At 31.1% G+C, this 13,317-nt stretch overlaps 1 protein-coding gene across 1 annotated transcript in view; it reads left to right on the top strand.

The window, feature by feature from the left end:
- The window catches only part of LOC136795076 (myosin light chain kinase A-like), an 11,121-nt gene extending 6,202 nt beyond the window's left edge, over positions 1-4,919 (top strand). The window contains exons 3-7 of the mRNA XM_067052721.1: positions 2,148-2,364; positions 2,750-2,885; positions 3,235-3,395; positions 3,513-3,708; positions 4,634-4,919. Of these exons, the coding sequence (XP_066908822.1) occupies positions 2,148-2,364; positions 2,750-2,885; positions 3,235-3,395; positions 3,513-3,708; positions 4,634-4,717 (794 nt within the window). The 3' untranslated portion in view covers positions 4,718-4,919. The remainder of the gene's footprint in view (positions 1-2,147; positions 2,365-2,749; positions 2,886-3,234; positions 3,396-3,512; positions 3,709-4,633) is intronic.
- Positions 4,920-13,317: the final 8,398 nt, after the last annotated feature.

Below are 13,317 nucleotides of genomic sequence, written 5' to 3'. Positions count from 1 at the left end.
AAAAAAAAAAATGTAGAAAATAATAATTCCAATAATCGCCGCAAGAGACCAGCACCATCTAGACAACTCGATCGGATCAGATAGTTGAGACTTGTGTTGGAACATACCTGATGTGGTTTGTTCCAACACACGCGAAAGGGTCCGACGGTCTTGTTGAGCTCCTGTATCTTCCTAATATCCTAATACAAAACAAAATATTTTCGTAGAGCTACAGGTATGGCTGCCTGGATGGTGCTGGCCTCTTGCTGTGGATTTCAGAACTATTGTTTTCTACTTTTCTTGATTGGCGTCGCTATCTTTCGGCAGTTAGTTGAACTATTAATAAAAATATTTTATACCTTTATTTTGACTTTGAAAACGGTCATTTGAATGGTGCTGGACTCTTTCGGTAATTATAGGAACTAGTATTTTTTAGTATTCTGAACTGTTATTTTATTGATTTTTTTTTGTTTTATTGATCGAAATTTGAATGAATGAATATTTCTTCAATCATATTTATTGAAGTGTGTTATTAATTTGTTATTATTAACTATTTATAAATAATTGTAGATTCCTTTATATTCTTAACTTAATCAATCATAAAATAGTGGATTAAATATAAAATATTTTTGTAAAATATTGTTGTTTTAATTGTTACATTATTTGACTTTAACTGTGATGAAATAATTCCACCTTTCTATGAGTGTGTGTTGCATTGTTATAAAAGATCTGTTAGGAAGTTCAGATAATATTAAATTTTTTTTCTGATTTATGTGATAAGTTTTAAATTAGTTTTATCATGAAAAATTGAAGATAATTTCTATGGGTTAAGAAAGTTATACTTTTAACACAATATCTGTGAGTATATGCCGCAAACAATTTTCATATTTGAAGTAAGAGAATAATACTTTTGTTTTTGTTTGCGACAATGATTGGTGTAATTACAAGAAAAAATACAAAACAGAATATTCAATTCTTTTGTTTAATGATATTTGATGTTTATTTTAAAAAAACAACAACAACCTTATAACCAATTGCTGAATTAATTTTTTTTGTAAATCTCTGATAATACTGTGCTGGAAAAAAATAATATTTTAATTAACATTGTAATGAAACACACAAGGTTTGCTCCATTGTAGAGTGTAGGTTTTTTATTTAGCAATAGCTTTCTATATGGGTTTATTAACTCTTGTAAATAATCAAAGATGTACTGAATCCACCATGTATTCAAATCTGATATAAATTGGGTGAAATTTACACTTATCGACATACTTTCTTTGAGCTGAGGTCTATATTAACCTATGGTTATACTTTTTACCCTATATAAAGTTCATACTCATATACTGTAATATTAAAGGCTGAGAAGTTTATAATACAAAAAATATATATTGACATTCAAAATTCCTAAAATCCTTAGATCATGTTTAAATGGATTCAAACATATTATTTATTTAAAAAAATGTATTTTAATACCCATTAAAGGGGAAGTATATCTTTAAATTGTGAATAATTACCAAACAAAGAATATAATATAAAGTTTAAACTATTTTTATTTACTCAGACCTACTTTAAAACATTAAACTTTTATACAATGCAGTAACAACTCATTCTTAGTGGTCTTTGATACAGTCTTTCCACTTAGGGATGATGCCCTGAGTTATAAGGGAGAGGGTTTTTGCAATCCTGCCTACCCTCCTTACTTGTTGACTAATGACAAACCATGACTCACCAACTAAAACTGGCCTAGTACAATAATTTTTTTATTTTGGCTTTAAATTTTATTTTATTTTTTAATCATACTTAATATTATAATGAAAATTAATCCAACCATGACCAAGATATATCATATCTGAGAATTCAAAAACTCTGCTAATTGAAATCACTTTTGAAATATTTACAAAGAATTATGTTCACACTTAGACTCATTTTGGTAAGAATTTTTTCTAGAATTCACAAACGAAAAATTTCCAAATTTAATCGAATTAAAAAAAAGGTACACTATTGTGGTAAAATGCCAGAAGTTGAGTCATTGTTATTATTCGCCATCTGGTATACAGGACAGGTTGGGTTCCACTTCTTTATCTTTTGTGTCTCGTCTTTACTAAATGATTTTTTTTATTACGAATTTCTATTAAATTTGAGTTCTATCTAGTTTGTTTTATTTATAGGAATAGGAAAGTATAGTGAAGTGTACTTGGGAAAGGACGTAGTTACTGGTCAGGAAGTTGCATTGAAGATCATAGATAGGAGAAGACTGCCTTCAGAAGATGGACCCAAAGATGAATATAAGAAACTATCAGGATTGTGTCACAGGAACATTGTCTCAGGTTTAGCTCTCTTCACTGAATCACCCAAGGATCACTTGGACACCATTGTTATGACCAGGTATGTGTATAATAAGCAGATAATAAGTCTTCATGATAATAACCTATTTTTAGACTAAATTATTTGAAGTATATTTAGCTGCAGTAGAATTGTTAGTATTTGAAATATTATGCGGTATATTATCTCTTAATAAGTTCAGCAAATGTGACCAAAATTTTTTTTAGATTTGACTGTTTTTTTTATAGAAACAAAAGTATTTATTTTTTATTCATAATAATACTATTGTTTTTTCATACCTGATGATATTGTTAAAATATTGCGGATTTGTTTTAGAAGATTTTTAAAATATTGCATTAATGCAGATTAATTATTTAATTTGAGCCTCTGTAATCATCAATGATATGCATAGATATCCTAGTTTTTTATCAATATAATTTTTTTCCAGAGTGAAGGGGTCACAAATTCTTGAACATATCTGCAGTGTGCAAGGAAAAGAAGCTAAAATAAAAAAATTATTTCTGCAGATGATTTATGCCTTGCAGTATCTTCTCTCACAGCATGTAGTGCATGGAGATATAAAGGTATTACTTTAATAAATCATACTGCTTATTTCATATTTTCATGTCTAGCCTTATGTATTATATCAACAACAATGATATTTTATGTGTACCAAGAATAGTATTAGATTATCACGTAATATTTCTATTATAATGATCACGGAAATTTCACTTTGACCATAATTAAATAAGGGATTGATGATCATAAATAAATAATTTTTTATCCTTTCAATAAATTAAAGTTTTTTTTCATAAACAAATAATGTTTTATCATGCAATAAATTACAGTATTTTTTATTTTTATATGCAATAAGATGCTTAAAATGTTACAGCATCTCACATTTTTTATTAATTTTGTTATTTGTTTGTTTAGCCAGAAAATGTTCTCGTCGAAAGTGATGGTACTGTAAGGCTGGTTGACTTTGGACCTACTGAGCCTGATCAAGAGTTTGCCGCCCCTGAAGCTCTTACAGCTGTAACAACTCACTCTTCAGATATGTGGAGTTTGGGAGTTCTGCTCTATGTGGCTCTCAGGTAATTATGTGTATATTTAATCTTTTATGCAATTATTTTTATTGACTGCATATAATTTTAATGATTAAAAACTAATTATATTGTAAATCTTCTAATACCTTATATTTAATTTTCCAGTGGTGTTTCACCTTTCCTTGATGATTGCCCAGAAGAAACATTCAACAATATTTGCACCGCCAATTACAGTTTTCCTCCTGATTACTTCAGCGGTGTTCCTGAAGATGCATTGTTTCTAGTTACGTCAGCTTTGGCTCCAGATCCTGATGAAAGGGCTTTGCCCAACAGTTTACTCCTGTCGCCATGGTTTAAAGAGGTCTCTTAATAATTTATTTAGTTTGTTTTTATTGTTACTACCATTAGAAATATATCATTTAAATATGTAGAATTTATTATCGAAGTTCATTATAAATATTAGCTAAGGTAGTTTAACATAAGCTGAATTGAATAGATTTTCTTAATTTTAAGGAGTTTTTGTGACAGAATTTCAAATAATTATTGAATATTTACTATAATTTGAAAAACATTATCAATTAATTTCGGATTGATTTAAAGTTTTTTTTTCTCATAGAATCTTGACTCATAAAAATTTAGTGAGATCTCAAGACATAATTATATTAAAACTTCACTAATCCTCTCTTTTACTTCTCTTAAGTATTATGAATTAATTCTGTGTTTAAGAATTAACTTAGCAGACTCAGACATTTATTAATGAAACCACATTGTAGAATTTTGTTTTGTAGTTCATAATTAAAAAAATATAAAACCATATTAATCTATGTTCAACTATCAACACTTCATTACAAAAGAAATATTGGGCTAAATCGGTATCTATCATCTGAGGTATGACTGTGAGTATGTATTTGTACAATAATCATCTGGAAATACATATTTATTTATTTCTAGGATTTATTAGTATTATTGTAACATGGTAAAGCTGCAAACATCAACATCTTCTAGCAGGGAGTGATGAGAAAAAACAAGTTCATACAATTTAAAATCATCTAGAATTTGTCTGAACTTCTTTTTCCTCATCTTTCAGCAGCTAGAAGACCTTAACGTCCTGAATGTGGTATATATTCATTTGGTCTAATGTTGTATTTATCGTATGTTGTTAATGGTCTAAACCTCTGGACACAAAGTTTTATCACTTTACACTAATTATTATTTTTGTTTTAGCGTATATAATAATTATTTTTGTACATAATATTTTTCACAGTTATGTCATTACTTGTTTTCAGAATGATTCAGATTGGACAGCTCCTGTAGAAAGATTGCTGAATTTTATAGAAAGGAGAAGAAAGTCATCGTGTTGTGGTTTATAATGAGATTGGACCTCTTTAATGAAGAAACTTAACCAAATTTTATGCCAAATGAATGTGCTTTGTTCCATAATATGTACATTTTGTAAAGTGTCTGTATATTCTTGTTCTCTTTGTATATGTTGTAAATACAGATAATGTTAGCCTTTATAACTCTGTGTTAATTTATTTGTTAATTAAATAATTATTTAAAATTAAAAATTGATTTTTTAATATTTATGTTTATTGTCCTACTTTTCTATTTTATTTTATTACACAACTATGTTTACTAAAAAATGGGAATTCTTTCTTGGCTGTTTTATTTAATTTTTTACATGCTGAATGCAAAATAAAATTGTGCATATCATGTTTCTAAATTTTTAAAAAAATTGTATTTAGCACCTATTGGTTTTTAAAAATAACATTTCAATAGCTCACTTATTCTATGTTCATATCCTCAAGCTGTCGCTTCTTAAGAAATTTGGAACATTAATGTGATGAGCAGAGATGGATTAGTAGTCGAATGTAGTGAACTTGACTTTAACAACCCCTTTAGCTTGGATGTTAGATGGATATAAGAATCAAGAAAGATGGTTATGGATATCAAGCTGAGATTTTTTAATAACAGCCTTCAGATGTTTTTATTTACTCCAATGGGTTAAATTGAACAATGTTGAATCTATCTTGGAATTTTCTAGACCATTGTTATCTTTTTCATGACCTTTGTTAGGTGTGTAGGGGTTTAAAAGGAACCTTTGCTGACCCAACCGTGAATAGTGCTGAAAATAAAATAAATGAACTGCTGAATTTTGTTATTATTATATTTTAAATAATTGTAGATAATAAACTGTAAAAAATATATATACAAACATATAAACTAGAAAAATAAAAAAAAAAAAAAAGGAACTCAACCCTACTTAAAACTATTAAAAAATTATATTGATGTTGAACAATAGAGGAAAAAAAGTCTTATATTACCGGTGATTGATAGAACCCAGTTGTGGTTGCTGTCCTGAGTGGATGTTCTCGTGGAGGTAGATTGGAAAAAGGATGTACTCCGTCCGCCTTGTCCTCTTGGAGGATGAGCCGAAGTAGTTTTAGCCTGCCTGGTTAAAATGATGAAGACGACGGAGATGACCAGAATGCTGGCAACTACGAGTGAGGGGACGATTTGTGCGCAGACTGAGACGCTAAGAAGTTATCTGTCTGTTTTTTGTTCAATTAATAACAACTGAGAGTAGTTGTTTTTGTTTTTTGACTTACTAAAAATCATATGTCCATATAATTGATTTATGAGTTGGCCTCAACAACCTTCATCATTGTTTTTCTCAAATTTTCTCTTTTAGCCAAATTCCTGTCTCACAATTTGGTTTCATTCCTTTAATAGTCATGTTTATTACAGAATGTTAATTGAAGAAAATAAAAAGAAGGTATTCCAAGGTCAATTTAATAATTATTTACATTTTTTTGTAAACAAATAAAAAGCTCTCTCAAAAAGGTTTTAACATTTCATTCATCAAACATTTCAGGAATTAGAAAAATACATCTTACCTTTGATAAAATTAACAAATGTTTAAGAGCCTTCATTTCATAGCTTGTATTACCGAGGCTAGGTCATAAAGAAGTTCTTTTTACACTGAAAAATTGTTTTATTAAATTTTGTAATTAAAACGTGTTTAGTTGTGGTTTTAAAGGGTTTTCGGCGTGTGCTCTGTAAACAATCTGACAGACCTATTGAGTTTATTCATTTATGCTAACTATCCCTAAATAGTTTGCATATTACTCATTGATACAATATTTTCTATATTCCTATTTGTAATATAAAATCATTGCTTATTCTTCTATGTGTTTCTTATTATATCTATATTCTTATTACTTTTATGGCTATATCCTGTTTACTGATACTTTAAGGCCTTTACTAATGACCAAAAAATCGGGACTCATTAGAAGAAGAATTACACTTACTGTGTGTTCTATTTCTGGACACCATCCCTCCCAAAAAACTTCTCCTTGATTACATCTACAGTAAAGGATATATCCTCCACTATAAATACCAAGAAAAAGTTGTAATTAAGGATGATAAGAATGGTCAGAATCAGATCCAATTTAAGCACAGTTTTGTACACATTTCAGTTTAATTTTGAAAATCAATTTTTAGAGAAAATTATAATATGAAATTCTCGTTGTGGAGCACTACCTTCACATGACAAAAGTGAATGCAAACCTTGTAAACAAAGTGAACCACAAGTTAGAACTAAGGTTTATTACTGCAAGCCACTTCTATAAGATATCATGGGGCCTGTTAGGTCTTCCTCCTTTCTTGAGGGGGGAGGGTTTAAGATATATTAATATTACATAGTATAGTATATTATTACTATTATATTAATATTACATAGTATATCTTAAAAATACGGTTTGCATTGGCACCATTCCTACAGCCACCTCATCAATTGAATCAAAATTAGAAATCTGCAGCTAGCTACCTAAAATCGGCAAACATAATTCCTTCCGGAATTTTCGGATCATCACTTTGGCATTCAACCTCCGATATTTATCATAAAAACCAAATATTAATTTTAGAGTGCTTCGTTGGTTCGTTTTATTCAATATGACAAAAATATATATTAACCCGACTGTGGTCATTGGCGGATTTAGACCACGCAGAGCCCTGGGTGATATGATATTGTGGACCTGAGTGATATGATTGATATATTGTTGGGCATTGGGTGGTATGATATATGCCTTAAACAAAGGGGAGAATTGAAAAATTTAAGAGACATGGATTACCTCTTAAGAGGAAGGGCGAGTCTAGGGCTCCCTAAAACTAGAAATTCGTCAGTGTTATGTAAGTTACGGATCTTATCTTCCAATATCTCGGTGCCCAGTCAGAGCACGGGATCATTCCTTCCTGGGTTGTGGTAGAGGCTAAGGAGATCAAAGAGCGGAGATGAGCCGAACCCACCACAGACCATCGCCACCTGGATTTGTACTGATTAGCCGCTAATTATATCCCATCATTAACTCAACCGCAGATCCAGCTCTTCAGCCGTCGGGAGGTTATTTCGGGATCCGCGTAATCTCGATATTCCAGGTTCCTTTTGTTATAGAACGATATTCTGCTATGTCGATATCTACGGATTCACTGCAACATATGCACGAGAACTGTTTATGGATTATGGATATAATACATCCCCGGCAATGCTGAACATTATCTCTAGTGCTGAGTCACATGCCACACATGACAGCTAGCTACCGACCTCAACTGCTATGAAAAGTCCTGTCCAGCCTCTTGAACAATGTACGACATAACAATGCACAACATTCCTGAACAACCTAAATTCCTCATAAATAAGTCTTACCACAACGGAATTTTTCAGCGTTAGTTCAACAACTTCAGCATCAGGTTCATTGTGAAATGTCAAAGAAATTAACAAATCCAGTCTCTCGTCTCCTACCAGCGCTCTCATATTAGGAGGTTATAATAAAATATTTTTTCAGTATTTTGAACTCAAATTGTAATCTACTGTTTTTTCACCGAATATTACCGAATAACTTGAGACATCGAACTTAAAATCTGTTGAGCAATTCACAAAAAAATAAATTAGTAAAATGATAAAGAAAGATATATTTAATTAATTTAATACAATAATTTCACAATATTTTGAGCTCAAGTCGTTTCAAAATAATCGTAGGATCTCATTAAATTACTCGAGTCGTCAAACTAGAAAATCGGTTTAGCTTTTCGCTGAAATGTAATGATCATTGTAATGATTACAAACCTATAAATGAGTAGTTTACAAAACACCCCTAAACACAATAACCTTCTTTTAGTTCAGCCATAGTGGGAATAAATCTAAGTGTGCCCTTATTATTTGGTTAGAATAAAGAAGGTCCCATATCTGAATAAATAGAATAAAGAAAATGCGAAGTGGAATCGATCTATTATTTTTCACTTGTTGATCCAATGTTTATTATTTATGCTCTTCTATAAATAAATATTTAATTAATAATGTGGGATTACTAGAAAACTAAAGCAACTCATGAAATTATTAAATATGAAGGGGAAGGTGTCCTTGACCAGCGCACTGCGCGGCATTGGTTTGAAAAATGTAGCAATGGAGATACGACGTTGGAAAGGAAGAAGGGCTCAGGGCGACCATTAATGGATATTGATGAAGTTCTGTAGGAAGCTGTTGAGTCAAATCCGTCCATAAGTACTTGCGAACCTGCCAGGGAGTGTGGTGTGTCGAAAGATACTGTTAGTCGCCATCTACTCTCTATGGGGAAGGTGAAAAAGAGCACTAGACTGGTCCCTCACGAATCTACTCCTTAGAAATCAGCTAAGAGGTTAGAAATTTGTGAAAATATGTTTAAAAACCCTTCTGGTATGAAATTTTGCCGGAAGATTGTCACCTGTAATGAAAAGTAGGTTTACTAGCGAAATCCGAATACCCGTGAGCAATGGCTAGATCGCGGTCAAACTACTTTTCAGGGTGCTGCAAGGGGGTAATTCGAAAAAAAAATCCATGATTTGGGTTTTTTTGGAATTTTGAAGGTGTTATTCATCACGATTTTTTTCCTGATGGATGCTGTATGAATTCTGAACTCTCCTACGTACAGATTGTACGTGAAGTTGTCAGGCGTTATCTTGCTTTGATTAACCTAATAGGTGTTATATTTCAACAAGATAATGCTCGTTCTCACACTTCCCGTCGAAGCAAAGAAAAGTATAAAGAACTTCATGAGTTCGAACTCCTGCCTCATCCACCCATATAGTCCAGATCTCGCACCATCGTATTACTACTTGTTTCGGTCCATGGCCCATTCAAGGGAAAAAACTGATAATTTGGCGAAAGTTGAAAATCCGGTCCAAGAGTTATTTGATAGCCTTCCCAAAGTATGGTATCAGCGTGGGATCGAGCAATTGGCAGATGGCTAATGACGATAGATAAAGGACTATTCTTTCAGTATTAATTGTATTTTATATCAAAGAAGTACTAATACAAATATTTGGTTGAAAAACTGTCATTTTTTTCATATACCCCATTATTTATATATTCAATATTATGAAAAAGTTTTAAATAAAAAATGAAATTATTTTCACAAATATTTAATTTTTATTAGGAACATGAGCGTTCCCTCTATGTGTATGAGTTTCCTTCCCCGGTTTCTATTCTTTTTCTGTTCGTCGTTCAATATAGTTCAAATAATTCATTAACTTCTAGTTATTTTTATTTTTTTTTTATAAATACCTATTATTGGAATAAATGAAAAATTGAATAGGTATACACGTGTTGAATTGAAAAGTTTCACCAGATTCTGAAAAATAAAAAATAAATAAATACATAAAGAAGGAAGGATGTAGATAATAAAATGGAGCGAGAAGATGAAACCCATTATTTTCAAAGTTAAAAAAGTATTCAACTTCCATTTATTGCATGAAAAACTTTTTTTAGAATACCTTATAATTAATTCTTGATTTATTACTTATTGAAAAGTTTTCAGCCCAAAAATAACCTGTTAATTATTATCCCATGAATTTTGTTTAAATGGCTGCTTTTTACTTTTACGTGGGTGACAAACTGAAGATATGCGGAGATATTATAATTATAATAGAAGATACCCTTTAAAGGTACTCTCCAACCACAAATTTCGGGCGGTAAGAAGCTTCTGAATATTTTAAAGTACTGTTTATAAATTAATCACAAACAGAAGTCTCAATGATATTAATTATTTTACATAAAATAACAACGTTATTTTTTATTAATAGTAGTTTTTGTTCCGAATCGTTCTCGTTGAGCATCTTTTTTAATCGACAGAACAGAGTCCCATGCTATCCTTTATTTTGCAAATGGACAGGGCTTTCTGTCAGCGCTGATGGCCCATAATTTTGAAGTGAGGTGTCAAAACACTAAAAAAAAATATTTTTCTGAAGTGTTGGCAATTCATTCGGCTTTTATAGAGCCTAGGGTTTAAACCGTGTATCCTTCAAAATTCCGTTTGACCGTATAAAAGCTTGGTGACTGTTAGAAAAAAATTTAAATGATAAAAAACCCAAACACTGCCCCTGTACACATAGTTGATTTTTATTTGATTATTTATTCCTCGCCTATTATCCTTTAATAATGTACTTATAATTTTTATTCTTCGAATTTTGCAACCGAATAATATAAAATTCAACAAACAATATATTATATATTATAGCCATTATAATCCATTTTCTTACTGTTTTTTCTACAGTCTGTTTAGTGTAACTGGAGTCTCTGATCATCTGATTTGCTTCTGGTATTGCAGACGCGTTTTGAAAATTTGAAATAAAATTGAAATGATAATGAAGTATGAAAAAAAAATCAAAAAAGTTTTACACTCTGCAATAGTGGTATCTATATATCTATACAATGGCTTCCTTCAAAGTGGTGCTTAGTACATATCCTCAATGTACTTAGTTACCCCTCTGGGGTCCACCCAGCCTAAAATGAGGGTACCTTTAATTGTGTACGAATCTGGCGGACGACCAAATTACTTCCTTGTACAACCTTTAAAACTGTACTTTTAATTTTTTTTTTTTAAAATAATTATTGAAAAGTTACAATTTACCTAAAAGAGAGTATATTTAATTGTATTTTTCGTAAAGCTAGTAGAAATGTACCCAGTCCCACTGTGAAGTAAGCTGTCGTACCTGAATGGATGGAAATAGCTGAAATTATTTTTTCCAAATTCAAAGGCAGTCATTCGTTTAATAATTATTGATAATAATAGCCCTAAGCGATATTTATATTAAGACCTTACTAAACTATCTCATCCCATACAAGAAGGTTTTTGATTCTAGAATGGAGGAATGGGATACGGTAAGAATTCAATGATATATTTTTGCACCTCAGTTGCAATCCATTTGCCAAAACAATGATTTGTTACATATAAGAAGATGGTCAGGGTTGCGGTCAAAAAAGAACAAATACTTTTTAACAATTTGGACATTAAATAGTTAAAAGAATATTAGTTATTGTTTGACCGCAACCCTGGCCTCTTCTTATATATAAAGTTATACGGTCAACCATAAATATATAATAATTTGTTACATTTTTGTATTAAAGATTTAGAACATAGGTAGTTTATTCTAGAAAGTTTATTTCTTTTTCAACCTATTTTTAGGTTTCATATGATTCAGTTGACATAAAATTCGACATAGCAGAACAATTATACGTAGTGCCTTAATTGATGCGAAAAAGGCGAAGTGAAAAATTTTTCTGCGAAGCTCCCTTGAATTATCAGAGACCCAAACAGAGTTGTCTCCTCGAGAATGCTTTTAACGTAATTTTGCTTAGTCCTTAATAATTCACATTACTTTTTTACTTAATCGACATCAGAAATACAGAACTGTCGACCCAGTTTAAATTTATTCAATTCCATAATCAAGCCGGACGCCTAAGGTCTGCCTTTTACAATTATTAAGAAGTAATTTAGTTGATGATAAATGAAGAGCAAGTAGTTGATATTCGAAGAAGAGTAAATTTTAAATGTTTATTCTTCGTTTGAGATTTCATTTTTTGAGTTCTTCGAGCAATGAAGAACTTGACCTTTAGGAAATTCATAGTCTTGATTCAAATCCAACTTTGGTAGAAAATTCAAATGAATAATATAGGGCTGTACAAAAGGAGGAGGGGAGTCCCATAACCTTACTTAATGGAAAACACATTATTACAATAAAATGACTTAATCAAACAAAAACGTGTAATTAACAGGAGGTGTAAAGGAGAAAATAAAAATAATATAAAATATTTATTGAAAGCTGACTTTTCGACTCGTTTTTTAAGGTCTTATTTAGAGCTAAGTTAAGAAAATATAAAGTAATATAGAAATACTCGTCAGTCTAAAAGCAGTTTTCGAGAGTCAACTTTTCACAGCGTGGGATCACCATGAAATAAAGATCAATCCGCTCAGGCCAGAATCGAACTGACGCCATTGCAGTTAGGTTTCCAAGGTGACGCCTCAACTCCCTCGGCTACCTGAATACGTAACCTATCACTCAATAGTTTTACAGAATTACAAAGCAATTCAAACTAACTCAAACATACGCAAGGTTAGCAACCAATGCAACATCATATCTTAAACAGAAAATCCAAATTAAAATCAGAAACAGCTATTCTTATTTTTAAATCAATAATCAGGCCACTGCTGATGTATGGCTGTGAAATCTGGGTGGCATCCTTTACGAAAAGGAAAAAATTACAATTTTTTCTAAATAAAGTCGTAAGAATTGCAGTGAATGCTCCTTGGTTTGTAAAAAACAGCCAATTTCATGGGGAATTACTACTAGAGACAATAGAGGTTTACACCGAAAAAAGGTTCATGAAGTTCCATTCCCAGTTACATATATACATATATACAGTTACATAGCTAAAGGAGCAGTGACCTACAACTTGGGAATCCTAACCACAACCTGAAGACTGAAGCCCAGGCTGCTACAGGACGTCTTATTAAAAATTCTATATTTATCAGTTCTGTCATTGACATTTTTTTTTTTTTTTCATTGATAGATATTACAATCTGCCACACAGTTGTGGGCAATAGGTAATAGTGATGGATGATCTCATAATACTACTCATAAAAAAAAAAAATAAAAT

This window comes from Halyomorpha halys, unplaced genomic scaffold (genome assembly GCF_000696795.3).
Source record: "Halyomorpha halys isolate HHAL.00 unplaced genomic scaffold, Hhal_1.1 Scaffold87.1, whole genome shotgun sequence".
Classification (NCBI taxonomy): Eukaryota; Metazoa; Arthropoda; class Insecta; order Hemiptera; family Pentatomidae; genus Halyomorpha; species Halyomorpha halys.
Note: the sequence above shows the minus strand (reverse complement) of the source record. Positions and strands in the feature narration are given on the sequence as shown.